The sequence below is a fragment of the Lissotriton vulgaris genome, chromosome 4_1 (genome assembly GCF_964263255.1).
Source record: "Lissotriton vulgaris chromosome 4_1, aLisVul1.2, whole genome shotgun sequence".
NCBI lineage: Eukaryota > Metazoa > Chordata > Amphibia > Caudata > Salamandridae > Lissotriton > Lissotriton vulgaris.
The window spans coordinates 151,491,652-151,510,933 of record NC_141691.1 but is presented as its reverse complement, the minus strand read 5'-3'; the positions used below and the strand labels follow the sequence as shown (position 1 = coordinate 151,510,933).

Sequence of the window (19,282 nt, the reverse complement as noted above, 5' to 3'; positions counted from 1 at the left end):
GTAGGATGGGATAAGCATGCTGTTCATCAATATTCATAAATATTGAATTGAAGATTCCATAATCTACTTTCCTATAGCATCAGTTCAGTATCATGGGCATCTTCACTGTATTTATATACTGGCCCCCTCTTTCCAGTGGAGCCACAGGATTGGAAGTAGAGATGTAGGTGTAAGTTTCTATGCCTTTCAGCACACCATAAAAATAAACATAGGGGCGAACTGTCACTGTGCTACATGATGGTTTTGTGAAGGTCCCTGGGAAGCTTTAAAGTGACCACTGTTATTTCTCTATTTGAGACTGCTTGCATATGGAAACATCTCTTTAGTTGTCCTCTTTTAAAAATGGAAAATGAGAAAAGGTTTAGGTAAAACTGGTGTCTTACATATTTTAGACCCATTTCTGGTCTTGCAACGCAGCACAATGCACTTCATCTCCCCTGTATGTTAGACTCAGAAAGGCTTCTCTGAGGGCCCCAGAAGCTACCCACATTCCACGCTACAAAAATCGGGTAGAGTCACTGGTCCAGATGAAGCCATCGGTAACTAGGAAAAAGGTCCCTTGGGCAGAGTAGGCAGTGCTGCCTTTGGGAAAACTTGTAGGGCCAGTTGCTTCTGAATGTTTGCTGTAATCCTAAACAGAGTGTTTGTTGAGCCCATCTCCCACTGACGTTGATGGTCTCAGCACACAGAAAAGGCAATTTTGGTGGCGTTAAGACGTAATTATTTTCAAAGCAATCACAGGGCATCTATAGGACAACAACTGTCTGAATAATATATGGACTGAATTTCGCCGGCCGACACCTCTGAGTCAGTTCTTCTTTCTATTCTAGGTGATCTCATGGTAGAGTTAGATGCTGGCTATGTCAACATCTTGATCGAATTGCATGTCTGCCACTTTTGGCATGTGTCGATCATGCCATCATTTTGTACCATGTCAAAGCACCAGGCATTGAGGGAACTGCTTTAATGTGGTTGGGCTCAGGCAGTCGAGTTAGCATCCTACTCTGATCAAAAGTTATCTGTAAACTGTGGGGTGTCTCAGGGATCCTCACTGTCTCCTTACTTATTCAATGTCTATGTTAGCCCTTTGGTGAATGCTCTACCAGAGAAGATATTACCTCATACATATATTCTGATGGTACCCAACTATTAGTGAGATTAGAGAATAATCCCACAATGCACTCAGCTTGGCTTGGCACTTATTGACCGTCTGGGATGGGCTCTCTGCACACGTTTTCCAAGCTGGTGAAGAGCTTGTGGTGAACGTCGATTCCCATTTGCCTTAGCATCTCAAGTCTCATCTCTCGGGCCATCCTTCACATAATATCTCAAACTTCTGAAAAGATCCTTCCTCATGTATCTCCGGACTGCAAGCATATGTTAGTTGCAGCCCTTATAGGATCACACCTTCATTATACTAAGCCACTTTTTTCCTAGGTAAACAACAGGTTGTACAGAATACAGCTGCTCATCTACACACTTGTGCAACTAGCTTTCGCTGTTGCAGAAATTACATTGGATTCCCATCAAGCAGAAGGTTCACTTGAACTCCTCTGCATTGTACATAGAGCAGTAATAAATGACTCTCTCAGCATGTATCAGTAGACATCTTCAATTTTACTTCCCCAGAAGAACACTTTGATCATCCTCATCCAACCTATTGACTGTTCCAACATACCATGAGCAAATGATTGACAGTCGGAGTTTAGCAACTTGTGCTGCAAAGCTCTGGAATATCCTTTCTGTATCATTGCACCTTAAGAAATCACAGCTTAAATTCTGACAAAAGCTTAAGACTTGGCTCTTCTGTCAGCCTTATTCTTTGTTGTCCTGTTTGAGTAGAGTGTAATGTTCTGTTTCAAATGTTTACCATCTTTAACTTTCAGGCACAACCTCATTGGAAAAATTTTCATGGTTTGTCCTGCTTAGAGATTTTGAGCTTGATGCTGAAGGCTACCACACGGCTATTAAAAAAAAGTATTCAACACTTGTGAAACCATGTCTCATCGCAGTAGTCAGCCTTGCTCTGCTGTATTTTGAGTTCTGAAAAAGTTTATAAATCTAAAGGTAAAATTGTTGGGTAGATTAACCACTCTCCCTTACTCAAATCTCTCCCCTCGCCTGTTATCTGCAAACAGTGCGGAGGAGTACCCCTCCTTAGATCTTGTCTGGGAACTATCCTGAGGCTATACACAACCTAGCTCCATTGCTGGTCAGCCGTGGAGGGTGCCTAGGTCTAGCAGTCTTTAATTTGAACCAGTAGTTTCCAGTGCTCCTCACCAACACCCAATTGTCTGCACCTATGACAGTCAGCCACATAGTGGCACTGTTTGTCTAATTTAGATGTTATCACAATATCAGCTGCTTATGTATTCAAAACACATTAAAATGACTAATATCTGCCACCCTAGCCATTTTTTATAGCTTTGGGTGGCCTGGAAGAGTCTCAATTGTTACACTTGTAGAATTGTGATGGTTAGTAGTTGTGTTGGTGCTGTCATTGGCACTGCTAACAGTGGCAATGGGTAGTGCAACCTGCTGTGGTCTCCAGATAAGGGCACTGGAACTTATGTTTTTTTTACAAATTAAGCACTGACTGATCCAATCGAGTATGCCCTTAACCACATGGCTGCTAGGCGTTTTCCCGTCCTGCGCTGAAAAACCAAAATGACCATTATTCATGACGAGCTGGCCTTGTCATCCTCGCACGGCAGGTAAGCGCCATGACGAGCCCAGCTCGTCATTAGCTTCGAAGGGGTTAATTAAACACGTTTTTGATTATTTACCCAATTACTTGGGGCTTATTACGGTGGCGGACGGACTTGGTCCACCCGCCACTGTAGCGGTGATTGGGTCCGACCACCATGCGTGCGGCGGTCTTGCATATACATTTATGATGGGACGCCACCGCTGCGATCAGATTCCTCACCTTTAACATTGCGGCAGTGGCTGTTAAAAGAGCATGCTGTGCCACTTGGTGCAGTGAAATGTACCCCCCAGTGCACCCTCACCTCCCCCCAATACAAGCGGGGCCCGCAACTGGCCCCTGAAGACATTCACCACCAGCCTTTCAATGGAGGTTCAACCGCCACGGAAAAGCTGGTTTCCGCCGGCATCATAATTGTGCAGGCGGAGCCTGCTGGGCTCAGCCGCCATTGTGAGCATGCTGACTGCTTCGCCAGGCAATCGTGACGAACGCACTTTCCATCTGCCGCAATACCCACCGCCATCGTAATGTGGCGGAGGGTAAATCTCATGATAATGGGGGAACGATTGCCAACGCAGGCCAGGCAGTGGCTATTTTTCCGCCATCGTGATGAGCCCCTTTATTTTGTCTTTTGACCCGATTTTGTAGTTCTGGAGTTGGCATTGGAATTCTGAGATCTGTTTTTTAACTTTAATGCTAGTTTGCTGCAGCTAAAATATTGTACCCACATTTTCTCGAGGGAAAATCTTTACTCAGGCCTCTGATTTCTCACAGAAAACTTCTTTTGCTTATTAGACAGTAGCTGAACTTTGTGGACATCCTAACACAGCTCATTTCTGGTATGAGGCTGCTTTCCTCCATCAATCTGATTTTCTAAAACACACTCTAGCTGGCTGCTCAACCCATACCCCATTTGAATCCACAGGAGGTTTCCTGACATGATTGCAGCAGTATTTGGTGGCTTCTGAATGTCTCTCAAATGTTTATCGTTCTCATTTTGATTGTAAGCAAAACTTTGAAGCAAGACCTGATAAAAGTTGTTCCCAAGCCTCAATGCTCCAAAGCCGAAGAGGATGACTTAATACATGTGCATCAGTATTTCTAGGGCACTGTAACATTTGTAACATTGTTGTACTGTAAGCATACAGTGCAAAAGAGTGGTATCTGTTTGGTGGAACCTTTAGAGGCATGGGTGGGACATTGTTGCATGGTCAGTTAGGTGAAGACAGATACAGTAGTTAATGTGGGTAAGGATGACATTGAGAGAGGCCACTTGGAGTTATGCATGCGATGACACCTGGGCTGCATGACACATGCAGCGCACTTTCCTTCATTGCTCAGGGTGCACCTTCAAAAAGTTCTGCTTCTCTGCACGCAGCGTTGGACTTAAGCACTACATTTCAAGGTAGATCCATTATTCCCTTTCCACATTCACCAGGCACTCAAGATTGTCTCATTTCCTTATTGTTGATGAGAGTGGCGGGTGATAATTTCCATTCGTAGACCCATTGGGGCTCACTCCATCATGGCCGGGATACCTTACGAGGTCCCATCTCACTCTTGCCTACAGTAATATGACTTTGTCTCACCCCCTACCCACGCTCGTGTTACCCTCAAATATAGTGAATTACACTCAAGTCCTCTCTTACAGTGAAGCCCTTACTCTTGGCTCCACTTCATGGTCTACACTCTGGACCCTTCACATTGTTAAGAAATACTCACTTCCCTTCGCCAGCCGGGACGGATGTATAACCGGCAAAGAGGTGAGTTACTGATCTTTCATCCCACATTTCTTAAGTTCTATTGGGGATACTAGGACTTACTCCTGACTTTCTTTTTCCTCATTTTTCTCATTTCCCTTAGCATAATATTACTTTCATATTGCCACAAGATAGGACTGTGCCATCGTGCGTTGTTATTATCACATTACGCTAGTACTCCAAGCATAGATGCGTCTCAACACCACGGTGCGCGGTCCCAGAAGCATGCATGACTATCCTTATCTAGTCTCCACCTTGCGCGCACGGGGCCATCCTTCCGCTCTGGCTTGTGTGCTTCATTAGTTATCTTTCCTGCATACTCACTTTCACATTAATCTGTGGTCATCCATAATAGCAGGCTACCCTGACCATCTGGCCCTTTCATGGGTGTTGCAACCACATACGTCCTTTTCCTTTTTGCTTCTTTCTCAGTTCTAATCTCCCTCTCATGTCCCTCTCGCCCTCCCTCTTCATTGAGGTTTCTTTCTTTCTTTTTCTTATATCAATCCCGCCACTATTCCCTTGTCAACGGGCAATAAACAATATGTTATTGTAACATGTCTCACCACCTGTGTTCACTAGCACTTCTGACCATCCACGAGGGGTCCGGCATTTGACATGTGGGCGCATATGATATTGTAACACAGGTTTATTATGTCATGTAGGATGCTCACTTGCCAGACACTGGTCGCTTTACACATAATCTTATGACCATTGTTGGTTTGTTCTGTCTGATACTTTTTTTTGCACATCCTTTCAGCCCTGAAGAAGTCTTGGGGTACTTCCCCCGACGAAACGCGTGTTGTTATGATACAGAGAAATTGCTCTGCAGATACTATGGACGTGTGCACAGGATTGTTGTGAGACGATAAAAAGGACGGACAGACTGTTTAAGGTGATGGTGATGAGTGTTGTTTAATGATGGAGAGAGGTCCTGGTGGGTGAGGAGAGATGGTAGGGGATTATTGTTGGCTATGGTAATAAAATAGGAGTGGGGAAATAGTAAAAACATAACTGTAGAATTAAGGCTACAACATCATAACCAATAACTACTATCACCGATTTCACCGAGTAGTCGCATTTCATGGCAGATAACAAAGTTGTTGAGTAAACGATTATGGGCGACTCTATCAATAACACAGCTGCTTGCATCTACATTCAAATAAGTCCAACAGTAATTGTCAATCGCATTCATAGTTTTTCTACCTTTGAATCCAACACGTAACCGTTTGCAATTTGCGCGTCTTGCATTTTAGTTCCAAAGTTGCACTTACCTAAGTAAAACTGATTAGAGGCATTCCCACAAGTCTGCTTAATCTCTGGGCTGTTCCAGCCCAAGGGATACAAGGCACAGCCTGAGCCTATGAGGAGTCCTTTAAAGGCAAAAAGAGAAACATTATTGCAAATTTAGAATGAAATACAACTCTACCCTTATACATGGTTTAGGAGAAAAATATTTCATAAGTCATAAGTCTTTAATTTACACAAACGTGGAGAAACACTTTCCTAAATATTGTTGTCAGCGTGCATTTAGTGTTTATATGTGAACTGGTGGCCTTGGACGTCAAATAAGGCATCGGATCTGTAAGAAACTGGGTTATTCTTGGGGTCGGTGGTGGGAATCCTTCTCAGGCAACAAGCACAATCCTTGTCAGGGTGAACCATAAAAGTCACCAAATTAACCTGTGCTTAACCCACTGGTAGCTTGGCACAAAAACAGTCAGAATAAACTGAGAGGCAATGTGTAAAATATTCACGCACAAACAGTAATAAAGTGAAAATACAACTCAATAAAAATCCTAATGTAGAAAAATAGAGCATATTGTAACACGTAAAATGATATCAGAACAACAAAAAGTCCAAACTACAAAGCTGGAGATATGCAATTTCAGACTCTTAAGTAAAAAATAGCACCACAAAGCACAAAGCATCAACTATGGCTATCTGGTCGCACAGGAACAAGTTCAAATCAACTGCAATGGAACACAAGCCCAGTGCAGGACCAAGTTCGGCCAACTGGACAGTGTACCTGCTTGTACTTGGGCTGAGATGTGAAGTACTGCATCGCACTACATCGAGTTGCATGTGTTTCGATAAGGCCACCAATAGGGAGATGCAGCATTGAGTTGCACTGTGCTGAGCCAGTTCAGATGAGGCCACCAGTCAGGAACCGCAAGGTGCTTCGATGCGAGGTTGCTTCGGGCAGGTTCTGGGGGAAACCACAGTTGGGCAGGGAGGAGTACACTCTGATACCAACCAAGGGTCCAGGACCTGAGGGGGACCTCTTAGGGATCAGGTCTCACTCCAGCAGAGGCCAGCAGTAGGGCACAGGCATGTGCTGTTGGGTCCGCGCAGCTGAGCAAATGCACATCAGGTCTCTGGAGCTTGTGATGCCCCTGTAGCTCACACAGGAGGAAAGCCAGCTAGCCCTTGGAGTCACTCTGGTGGTTGTGAGTTGAGGGAGCAGGTCCATTCTTCCTTCCTCAGGCAGTAGGACAGTGGGGCAGTCCTTACTGCAGCAGGCAACAGCAGGACAGTCCTTCCATGAGCAGGGCTGCAGAGCAGTCTTGTTTCTGAGTCTTCCACCCACAGGTCCAGAGGTGACCTGATCAGTGTCTCAGGAATTCCAATATTTATATCTGTTTTTATACCAAGCTTTGAAGTGGGCTATACTATCCACACCCCTGGTGTTCAGGGTTCTTATCTATCCCTAATAACCATTGTTCTTTGCCTCTAAGCTTTCATTTCGTCTCTCTCCAACTATGCCATTGCCCTAGTTAACGTTTCAATCTGTTCCTACTTAGGACATTGTTATGTATTTTAATTCATATAATCTTTATAGGCACATTTGAAAACAGTGTAATCGTTTAAGTAGGAGCTAATTCAATATTTCAAGTAGGTGTCCTAGATGACATATTGGAAAGTTCACCTGGGAGGAGGTAAGGACCAAGGGAACACACTCAAAAGGGAGAGCACGAAGAAGAATACATTGGTTGTAGGTGCCTCTGCTCACATTAACTCACCATGACCCCTTTCAACGTCGCCGCACAGTGAGAGGAATGAAAGGTCAAGCCATGCTGCGTGTCCCTAAATATTTCCTGCCGGATGGAGTCTTGACATTGGTGCCAGTATGCTTCGCTGTCAGACCTGCTTCTGAACAGATACTTTTGAATAGGTGATCAAAGACCACAGGAAAGTCTATTGGCATAGGACAAATAAACAACCACAGGGATTTTATAACCCCACCTATATGAGAGGAATCACACTATAAAAATGCTCTGCCAAAATTCAGACTTTTTTCTCAACCACCCCACCCTCACGTATCCCTTAACTCTTGTTAATACTCCTTTCATGCCATACCTCTTGTCATCTACCATCTCTCGTACTATGAGAGGCATGTCTTCGAGCACTAAATATTTCCAACTCCAAACAGGAATAATTACAGCAGCCAAGAGTCCAGGTGAACCCAAAGTACCAAGCTACGGGCAAGTGTTATCTCGACCAACAAAATTAGAATGTCCTGTGATTTGAGAACAAAAATTCTTGATCCTACAGCAGCGCATAATGTCTTACAGAGGGATAGAGTGAATAAGCAGAGAGGTTTACAGTGTAAATGTAGAAGTACTTGTATAGCACACGAATCACCCATGAGGCATCTCGGCGCATGTACGCATACCTCTGTGGAACCCTTCCTGGCTTTTCCCTGTGAAGTGCCCACTCCTGGGCACCCCCAAGGTGAAGCCAGGCATCCTAGCACTTTTGGGGCTGTTGTGGAGATTAAGCAAGCTATTGCCCAGAGTTGCACAGTGGGACCCATGAATTAGAATAGGCACCGAGGCGAGAATTATCAGGTCCGAGGAAATTGAGCCCAAGACCGGCCGAGGTGGGAATAGAACCCTGGTCCCGGGCTAGACCTCTGCACCAGAGTCTGCCGCTCTAACCATTGAGCCACACTTCTCCTACAGTGGAATTAGGGGAAGCAGGGAAAGGCCTCCGGTCCATGTGCCCAATTTGTACTTGATACTGCAGAATGGAGAGAGGTTCACATGAGACAAAGATATCTCTAGATGTGGAAAAACAGACTCCTTCTAAGATCTGATCATCAACTCTGTGAGATGGAAGCAGGTCAATATATCCCCAAAGATGATAGAAGATTTGGGAAAATGCACGCCTCATCACTGGGGATCAAGGAAGTTTAGCAGACACAGAAGAACCACCACAAAAAAGGAAAATATTCCATGACACAAAGAGAGCTGTTAGTCTGGAGAAGTAGCCTAGAAAAAGAGAAAGACTTTAGGAGGAGTTATTAAGAATATAAAAAATCTCAGACCCCATACAAATGTCTGAAACTAATAAGTCTCGGACTGCTCCAACACAGTCATCATGACGAAGAAATCAAAGTTTTCCTTCACTCTTGAGTTTAGCAACTCGTATTGAAATTATCCAGACATCACTGGTGAATACTACTGGTAGCAAATACATGCAATCTGAATTAACTGAGATAGAACAAAATAGTCCCATATTCATCTAATGATACTTCAAGGCTCAATATCACCAGATGAAGGAAGAGAAAACCAGAACCTGATAAAAAACAAAGAGAAACCTTATATCTAAGACCGTCACCAAAAATCACAAAACACACAGTCTGAAGGTCACGAGGAATAAACCCAGGTTAAAGAAATCACCAACCACAAATCCTAGAAGGTCATAAGGAACAAACCCATTCAAGCTAGCCTGGCTGATGAGGTGTTATGCCCCTAAACCGATCATGAAGTAAGAGTAGTTCTGTGTAGACCTCTGTTTTAAAACTGGAATTTTAGCAATCTGCCAGCATTCTGTGATATTTTAGACGCGTTTACTGTGTTATGCTACTTTTATGACGACTCGTCAACTAAATTAACTGCAGTTTAGCGTCGCTCACCTTAAAAGGAGTGTGTACGCCGTGTCTCCAGCAGGCAGGAAGGCAGGCAGGTGCCATAAAGTGCGGTGGAGAAGTAGAGTTAACCCCTCTCCACCATAGAGCGTACACAGCGTCAGAGGACAGTGTCAGAGGTCAGCGTCTAGTATGCTGACCTCTGACACCTTAAATGGAAGATGCAAAGGGAGTGCGCAGCAGACGTGCGCAACGGGTGCACCGCTGGTGCCTAAGGTAAGCCCGTCTGCACCCATCCGTGCCCGAACAGGACTAGGGGCCAGGAACCCTGCCCAAACCAAGAGATTACAGACCGCGTATGCCCCAAACCAGCTCCATAGACTCAGGACCCCCTTGATCCAATCTGCAATGTAGGGTGGCAATTTGATAGAGGGCCAGAGGGAGCCCAGCTATGTAATCCTTTCACGCTTGAGATAAAGCTTCAAGATATCTTCACACCTGAGGCCCGCTGTCCTAAGGACAAAAATACGACCTGGAATTTGGGCCTAATTAACAGCCGTTCCTTCCCTAAACACAGAACTGAAACGCGTCTGTTGATAGAGGAGGCAGATCTTGATGTACTATTCATCATGGAAAGTTGGATTAAGGAAAGCTCAACCACAGACATTTTAATGGCCTTACCCCAGGGGTTTCAAATTCTTAAACAGCCCCGCATAGGAAAGAGGGGAGGAGGACCAGCAATCCTACTAAGAAAGGAATATAAATGCACCATCACCCCCCTTTCCATTCCGGATTGCGAAAACTGCATATTTTCCATCACCCTCTCACCTGCACATACATTCTCAGTTGTTTCATTTTATCAGCCACGAGGCCCCCGTGGGGAGTTCTTAGATAATCTACCAGGCACTCTGGCCAGCCTACTGGTGAAGAAAGCACATATAACGATCCCATGAGACCTTAATTGCCATCTCAAGGAACAGAATCTCTCGTATGTTAGGAGGCTGTTGCATGATCTGCAAGGATTACTACTGACCCAATTGGTGTCATCCACCCGCATATTAAGAGGCACATATTGGATGCAGTATTCTCGACCCCGAAAATTGCTGCATCCCTGCCAGTACCCCATGCCATGGTCAGACCTCTTCCTCTTCCTTGCTCTATTAGTTTGAGGGAAGCTGCCAAGAAAAATCCACAGCCTGTAGGGACTACCCATGTAAGGAACTGGGCAAAGTTTAGTCCAGAGGCTTGGAGGGAATGCTTAATTGCCTCTGCCCCCGAGATACAGGGAAAGGTTGAAGAAGCATTCTTGCTCATTGGATAATGTTGCCCCTAAAACGACTCTCAAACCAAAATAATTATCTAATAAGGCACCTTGGTTCAATGCACAATTGGCTTTATTAAAGAAAAACTGTAAAAAAATTAAAAGAGTATGGAAGAAGAACTACGACCCCATACTCAAAGTTTCCTATGAGGCAGCCATCAGACTTTACCATAATAACCACAAATATGCCCAGGCGAAATGTTTTGAGTTAAAGGTCACTCAAGTACAGAACTCATCCAAGGAACTCTTCAAGGATGTCAAATCTTTAACCTCCTTAACAGACAATAAACTCTGCCCCCCCCCCCCCGCCCTCCCCGCAGGCCTCAGAAAAGAAATGTAACGACTGACCATGTTTCTTTGCCAAAAAGTTATGGATATCCATAGTTCCTTTCAGATTGGGATCGGTACGACTACATGCCTGGTTGAGAATGGAACTACTGTGTTCCAGGGAGGCAATCAGGGATGGAGCCCCACTCGCCGGCCCTAACCTGCTTCCCACCTACCAACATGGATGGGGTGAGATCGCTGATGGAGAAGATTAAATCATGCTCCCCATTAGACCCCGCTCCTTCACACGTGCTGGGGAAGGTCATGGAGGCCTTGCTCTCCTCTTTGGTCGAAATCATCAATCTCTCGTTAAAGCCTGGAAACAAGCAATAATTAGAGCCCTACTAAAAAAAGACAATCAGGACCCAGCCCAGTTAGGGAACTACTGAACTATTTCTTCACTTCTACCACTAATTGGCAAAGTAACAGAGAAACATGTTAACGAGCATTAACAGAGTTCCTGGAAACGAAGCACTGTTTCCACCCCACTCAGATGGGCTTTCGGCACAACACAGCATGGAATCAGCACTGCTGGTCGCGTGGATGAACTAAAAATGACCCTGGACCACGGGAGCTCAGCCGCTATACTGCTCCTCGATCTCAGCGCGCATTTGACACAGTGGACCACTCAGTACATTCCCACCTCCCTACTCTCTGTGAGACTAACTCTGTACAGCCATATTTATCCCTGCCCATGACAAACTACGATCGCTTTCTTTTAACTCGTTTTAGATTTTGTATATTTTTTAGATTAGTGTCTTTTCCTAGCATGAACTCATGGAATCATATATTGCCCACTTGTTTGTGTGATGGTATGTCACAACAATCAGATATCCATATCCTTTTCTTCTGCAGATTTTATAGTGCCTCCCGTAGAAAAATTATTGTCCCTTTTTTAAAAGAAATGAATTTAACCAGATGTCGCCCAGCCTTTTTAGAAGTCCAGAAAATGGATACGGTTTTAACTGTTACTGTGGTTTTAAATTATTTAAAAAGTGTTTTTAAACTAAGGAAACAAATGGTAACTGAAATGGTTTAAATTTCCAATTGATCTCCCTCACTAACTCACAATTATGAGCTTTAATTACTGTAATTATTGTAATCACTGTATTTTGTTTTTATGTCTGCTACTTTTATGGTTAGTTGTTTTTAACCGAATAAAGTTTATTGAACTGAACAGTGGACCACTCAACCCTACGAAATAGGCTGCAGGATAGTGGTATCCGAGACAAAGCGCTGGAGTGGCTGTCCTCCTTTTTTGAAGGTAGAACCTTTCACTTTATGGAAGCTAACCTTTTCTCTAAGCCTATAAATTTGTCCTGTGGAGTGCCACAGGGCTCTTTGCTCAGCCCCACATTGTTTAATGTCTACTTGGGGCCACTGGCATGGATCGTCCAGGAGTTCAGTATCTCTCTGATATTGTATGCAGATGACACACAATTGGTGGTTGCTCTCATTATGCCTGGAATGGATAGCAAACAGCCGCCTGAAGCTGAACAGGGATAAAACCGAGCTTATGGTGCTCAGAAACAAGGAGATTCCTAGACCAATGATCAGCTGGCCTATGTGTCCAGGCAGTCCACCATTCCCAACCCAACTATCAAAAATCTCGGCTTCTGGCTTGATAAGGAGCTAACGATGGAAACCCAAGCGAAAAAGCTCACAAGAACCTGTTTTGGATTGCTGAGAATGCTCTGCAAACCTCTGGAGCGCATTCCCTCGCAGCTCAGAAAAACAGTAATCCATGCATTGTTTACATCACGCTTGGACTATGGTAACTCCCTCTATGTGGGGGCAAAAAAATACGTCATAAAAAGACTTCAGGTTGTACAGAATGCTGCAGTTAGACTGCTGTGTAAAGCCCCCATATAGGAAGCCATGGGGAAGCACTTACTAGCACTACACTGGTTGCCGATTGAGGTGAGAGTCAAATTCAAGAGACTCTGCCTAACGCACAAGGCATGCACGGCAAGGGCCCCGGCAAAATCATAGACCTGGTATGCCTATATGCCCCGAATAGAAGCCTTCGTTCTGGCACTGAACAGTTATTAAAAACAACCAGAATCAAAAGAGCCAGATGGGGCTGCAGATCTTTTACACACTAAAGCTATAGAATTCTATGCCAAGGGAGTGTAGATTCGTAGAAGCTGAACCCATTTTCCGAAAAAAGGTTAAGACCTGGCTCTTTACTCAATACCATTAACCTCCAGTGGATTCTGCATTGGTTTGTTCACTAGAGCTGGACAGCCATGCACTCTATAAATACCCTAAACATAAACAAACATGGTAAAAGAATAAGCAGATCCTGGTTTGGTTTATGTTTGTTTATGTTCATGTTTCTATTTATTGCTTCACTTAAACTGCAGAACTTAACTGCTTCAAGGTGCAGAGTAAAGAATCAGTATAGACAGCAAAAAAGAGGTTGTGTACAAATCATTTTGGTTGCATAAACCACATGCAGGTAACGCTAATGAGGAAGGGCATACGTGTAAATAGATCAGGGTGTGCTGGCAGAGGTCAAGACCATGCCACTGAGAGCCGTAGTCGAGTAGCTACAGAAGGAAATAAATGAATGAATAAATGAAACAGTGCAGAGCTTCACACCGCTTTACCTCAAGGCGTTTTATCGATGGAGGAAAAAGTACATGAAATGCACAAAGGAATATTTTGAGATTTTTCAATTGTCTTTGTGCTGATAGTAATGGATAACATCTTAGTGTGAGGTACTATGCCACGGATTGTCCATAGATCATAGCACTTTAAAGGGTCTGACTCTTAAACAATGCGTAACTGTACATCAATGGGTTTGCACCTATGATATTATGTCGTTTTTTTAATTCCCAAAACATTCCTTGACTACTAGTATAAAGCTGCAGTACTCACATCTTTTCAGAGTACTTAAATGCTGTGAGTAAATGGTCATGGGCTTCTTTTACATGATTCTATGCTTAACAAAAGTGCATTTGCACATTAGCTTCTCTTTAACTCCACAGGTATATATTTTCCATGCATATGCCCCCTCAATTTTTGGGATGTTTCCTCTCTATTCCTACCCAGGAGACTAATTTTATCTTGTCTGTCAATGAATGAAAGAGCTTTTATATAGCTCAACGTTCACTACAAACTCACATATTTGTGGGTATTGACCTATTTTGCAAGGCAATGACACCCTGCAATACTTACTTCTCATCAACGGATGCAGATTTAGTCCCGAATACCAGACGGTCGGTGCAGGTAAGCGCAGTGAGGCGGTGGAGCGGGGCAGGAGTAAGTCGACAGATGATGGATTAGGTTTTATTTATTTATTTCGTTTTAGCTATACCGCCGCGTGTGAACTCCCCCCCCACTCCGCCCCGCCCTGCTGCGCTTACTGCGATTATGTGAATTTACACTAAAAAGGCCTGATTCACAAAGATTTTGCTGTGGCTTAGGGCCCGATTGATATGTCTGTGGGAAGGGAACTCTGTTGCGGTGGAGATCCATCCCGCCAACATAATGGTTGCCCATCTAATTTAACTGCGGGTGAACCTTAATTTGGAGACTACTTTGGCTCCCCGTGGCCAAACTTCTCAGACAGCCTAGGGAGTAAAGGCCATTGGTGGTAAAACCTGGCGGAAAGGAACAGTAAAAACATTATATTGCTATACCAACCATGGGAGAAGACGCTCATGGCATTATTGTTTTTCTTAACAAAAAGAAAATCCCATTTCAGTATTGTTTTTTGTGAAGAAAATCAAAATACTATATCCTACAGGGCTGCGTCTTGCAGGCGCAGCCCGGTAGCACGGAGTGAAATGCATTGCCAGAAACCGCAGTGACTGTGGTTACTATTCCCACTCTAGTGAGTGCAACAGTAGGGAAATTGTTGGTTTGTGTAGGGGTAAAAAATAGTATTCCCATCTACCCCAAAACTCATACCCACCCTAAAATGTAAAAATCTCCATCACTTACCTTACAATACGTTGTAATGGCATGTGCTGTAGTGACATGCGTTGTAATGGCATGCGTTGTAATGTCATGCGATGTAAAAGCAGTTGAATTGTAACAGTTGCGTCGTAAAAGCAGTGCGATGTAATGACTGCGTTGTAATGGATGTTTCCCGTGGAATCATTCCAAAATATTTGTAAAATAGCCCATAAATCATTACATTTTTGCACAGAAGTGGAACTCAGGTAAGAGAAGGGCTCTGGCAATCAGGCATTTTAAGTCAGAGAAAAAAATTAGAAGGGTTAAAGGGACGCCCTCTGCCAGGAACAGAATAATGCTGATATTTATTGACCTACATTTCTTTTGGAATATTGTTTTCTATTCCACTTCTTAAACAATGAACGAGATTTATTGAAAAGAAGACAAAGTATCACTGCGGTGAAAGCAGGAAAACAGTTTGCGGTGAAGGTCTTTTACCAGCCTGTTCGCTCGCAGCTCTTCCTGTGCTGAGATGGCTCTGACCTGAAACTAATTAACGCCATCCTTGGATGGATTGGGCCTAATGCACGTGCTGCCGAGAAACATCTGTGCCACAAACAAAATCAATGTCTCCACAGAGGCCTCCTGGGCAGTCCGTAATTTGTAAAAAATAAAATAATAAGTGCCAGGGCTCTCGTCAGAAGACCACTGCAGCTTGCACCACACATTAACCCTGCCATGTTCCCAGTGATAGTAACAACACAACTACTAACCATCACACTCCTACAAGGATGACAATTCAGACTATTCCAGGCCCCCAAAGCTATAAGATTGGCTTGGGTGGCAGGTAATAGTAATTTTTAATGTATATTAAATCAATAACTAACTGTTTGCTTTGGTCAGCTCTTCAGTAAGCAGACAGCGCCACCTTGTGGCAGGCTGTCACAAGCGCCAGTGTTGACAATTAATTGCTGATGCCAAGTACTGGAATCCACTGGCTCAAATTAAGCACTGCTCCTAGGCCTATGCGACCACTGGATCTGCTGAGATATATGTGTGAATAGCTTTGAACATGGACAGAGCACAGATGCATCTTTGTACTGGGATACTCTTTCCAAGAAATGTTTTGACAATAATTTGCTACAATGCCCACTTTGCACCTTCTGTCTAATAAAATAAACACTTGAAGAGTGAATACAACTTTTTAGCATGTCTTCCTCTACTCACAGAACACGGGTGGCTTGTTTATCTTCAGCACAAGGGATGTAGGTTTCTAGTCCTACTAAGACACCTGAATTCCAATCAATTCATGCTTTCATTATGATGGGTGTTTGAAATGGCACTCTCTACAGGGTCACCCCCAAACTTTTTGTCTTCCTCCTCCCCTTTTTCTGAATTTATTTTGCTGGTATTAGGACTCTGCAAACTTTACCGCTGCTAACCAGTGCTTAAGTGCTTGCGTCCTCTCCCCTAATCATGGTAATATTGGCTTATTGTCAATTGGCATATTTAATTTACCTATAGGTCGGTAGTAAAGTGCACTATATGTCCCCAGGGCCAGTAAATTAAATGCTACTAGTGGACTTGCAGCACTCATTGTGCCACCCACTTAAGTAGCCCTCTAACCATAGTTCAGGCCTGCCATTGCAGAGCCTGTGTGTGCAATTTACACTGTCATGTCGACCTGCTAAAATAACCTTTTGCCAGGCCCAAACTTTCCCTTTTCATACATATAAATCACCCCTAAGGGAGCCCTGGATAACCCAGAGGCCAGGGTGCAGTGCATCTAAAATAAGGCCATGTATTTGTATGTTTTACATGTCCTGGTAGAGGAAAAACCCTTAAATTCGTTTTTCACTACTGCAATACTTATATCTCCAACAGGATAACTTTAGGATTACTGTATTACATTTTATAAGAGTTATTTCCAAATGGAAAGATATAACTGACCAAGTTTGGCATCTCTGGAATCACAATTTAAAATCCAATCTTATGGTGAAGTCTTAATTTACAGTGCAATTCTGAAAAGGCCACTTTTAAAGGTGGCATTGTTTTATTTAGCTATTTGATGCCTGGTGCCTGTCTCTCATCACATGTCTGGGATGGGTGACAGCTGGGCTTTGTGTATCCCCCCAGACAGCCACACACAATGGGAGTTTAGGTGTGATTTGATGAACCATCCTGGCAGGAGGGAGTAGATGGATCTAGCATCACTTACATCTGAATAGGCGGTGTACTGTCCCCTCACAAAGGGCTGCATACCCCCTTGTAGTGAGTATGGAACCAAGGTAGGAAGGGCAGGGCCTTAGTGAACTTCAAAGACCTGTTTTTGAAGTCTCCTCTACTTCAAATCACCCCTGGGCAGATGTAATAGACCTTAGACACCACCAACTCAGGTCACTTCTGGACCTGTGGATACTCTGCCAGGAAGAAGGACGGCTCTGCTGCTGAAGGACTGCCACTCAGCTGGACTACTGCTCTGGAAGAACTGCTGCCCTGCTGTGCTAACTTGCTGCTTCCTTTTCTGGATGAGAAGAACTGGACCTGCATCATTCGAAGCCTGAACCCAGTTCTGTGCCAAGCTACCTTAGGGTGAGCACAGAATAATTTAGGGTTTCCCTGACTAGGACTGTGGTTGCTGCTTTACCGGGCTCAAACCCCAGTCAACCAACAACCCAATTTTCTAACAGTCGGTCTCCATCATGGCCATACACAGTACTACTACTAATCTCAGCAAGCTGTCCTTGACTTGTCTGTGGAAGCACCATCCTAGCTAGACTGATTCAAAGCACTATTTTTGGCAAAATCACACTAGCTGACCAGAAACACCACGAGAACCAGGCAGCGTTAGGCAAATAATTATACATGACGCAGAATAACACATGAATATAGATCAAACTGTGGGTCGCAAGATGATTTTTGGTAAGTGCGGAAAATCAAAGCAATAAATAAAGATCCCTCTAAATTCTACATTTATCTTGTCACATTTACTACACTTCAATGACAGAGGTTAAATGTCAGGCTGTGTTTTTTGATACATTGCTCCTTATGTTTTATTAACATAGGGATCAGCGTTCACAAACTCCTTCTGTGTGACAATCTTCCTTGGGTACAAGAGAGTGTGAAAGAATGAAGAATGCCATTTTCTGTAACACAAAACAAAACGTAAATACCTGTAAATTAACTATACACAATCAGCAGTTATAAAATGAAGGACATTTTTGGGGTAATTCTGAAGTGTGATGGAAGCAAAGATTTTATTAGGATGAAAAAAAATCAAGACACTTTCACTTTGTTATACACAAATGATAAATATTCACTGAAACTCTGTTTCCACACATTATCATTTGTGTGTGATATACTTTTTATCAGTGAAACTGTACTTCTGTGTAAATTTTGTGGTCATTTCAATGGAAAGTGAGCGCTCTGTAAATGAGAGTACGCTGCCACTTATAGTTACTTTTAAAAAGTGCCTGCCTTTTGTCCATTAAAGCTGGGTGGGTCGTGAAAGTTTTTCATGCTAAAAAGTGGGTCATGATTCTAAAATGTTTGGGAAGCACTGATCACTGTTCTAGAACAATTAACCCAATGGTATGTCTCATGCTCCAAAAGTGAATGCTCCTGCCATCCTGGACGAATTTTCAGGAAAATTAACAAGCAGGCGAAAATCCATTTTTAGGTTTCGCCTGCCGAAGGCTGCGCTCTGCGCAGCTTTTCGGCGCAGGCGAAATCTATTGTTTACTAGATGGGCTTCAGGAACATCCCCTGGCTCCCATTGGCTAGCTCCATAAATGGAGGCTAGCCATTGGGAGCCGGATCTGTCCATCAAGGCCGGACCAGATTCGGGGGCGTTCCCGCGATTTTTTCCCTCTCCACCCACTTCTGATCGTCATCGCGGCGGTGGGTGTGTGTTATTTTTTTTTTTCGAGTCGGCCTGTTTTCTTCCTTTTACAAGTGTCTGTTGTTGGAGTTGGCTGCAAGATTCGAGTTCCCACGAGGCGATCAGGTAAGGAGCATTTTGTTTATAAATGTGTTTTCACTTTGTAAGTTTACGTATTTTGTCCTGTACCCGTTCCCCCCCCTCCCGCTGTCCGTGCGCCGTTCCTGCCCCCCCCTCCCGCTGTCCGTGCGCCGTTCCTGCCCCCCCTCCCGCTGTCCTGTGCCCATTCCCGCCCCCCTCCCGCTGTCCGTGTGCTCGTGGTGCTTGTGCTTGTTCTATATGTGAATGCTTTGGCGAGCACCGCGACTCCAAGGAGTACACTGCCTCTCAACAAATGAAGCCGAAGGCATTGCGGAAGCGGCGGATGAGGCTCCTGACAACGTGGTGGTCAATCCTCTTAATCTCGCCGATCTCAGTCTCCTTCCCGATCAGTGGTCCCTACACAGAG

The 19,282-nt window shown here is 44.1% G+C and overlaps 1 protein-coding gene across 1 annotated transcript in view; it reads right to left on the bottom strand.

The window, feature by feature from the left end:
• Nucleotides 1-19,282, bottom strand: part of LHFPL1 (LHFPL tetraspan subfamily member 1) — a 281,990-nt gene that overhangs the window by 97,314 nt on the left and 165,394 nt on the right. The window contains exon 3 of the mRNA XM_086918417.1: nucleotides 5,742-5,840. Coding sequence (XP_086774543.1) covers nucleotides 5,742-5,840 — 99 coding nt within the window. The remainder of the gene's footprint in view (nucleotides 1-5,741; nucleotides 5,841-19,282) is intronic.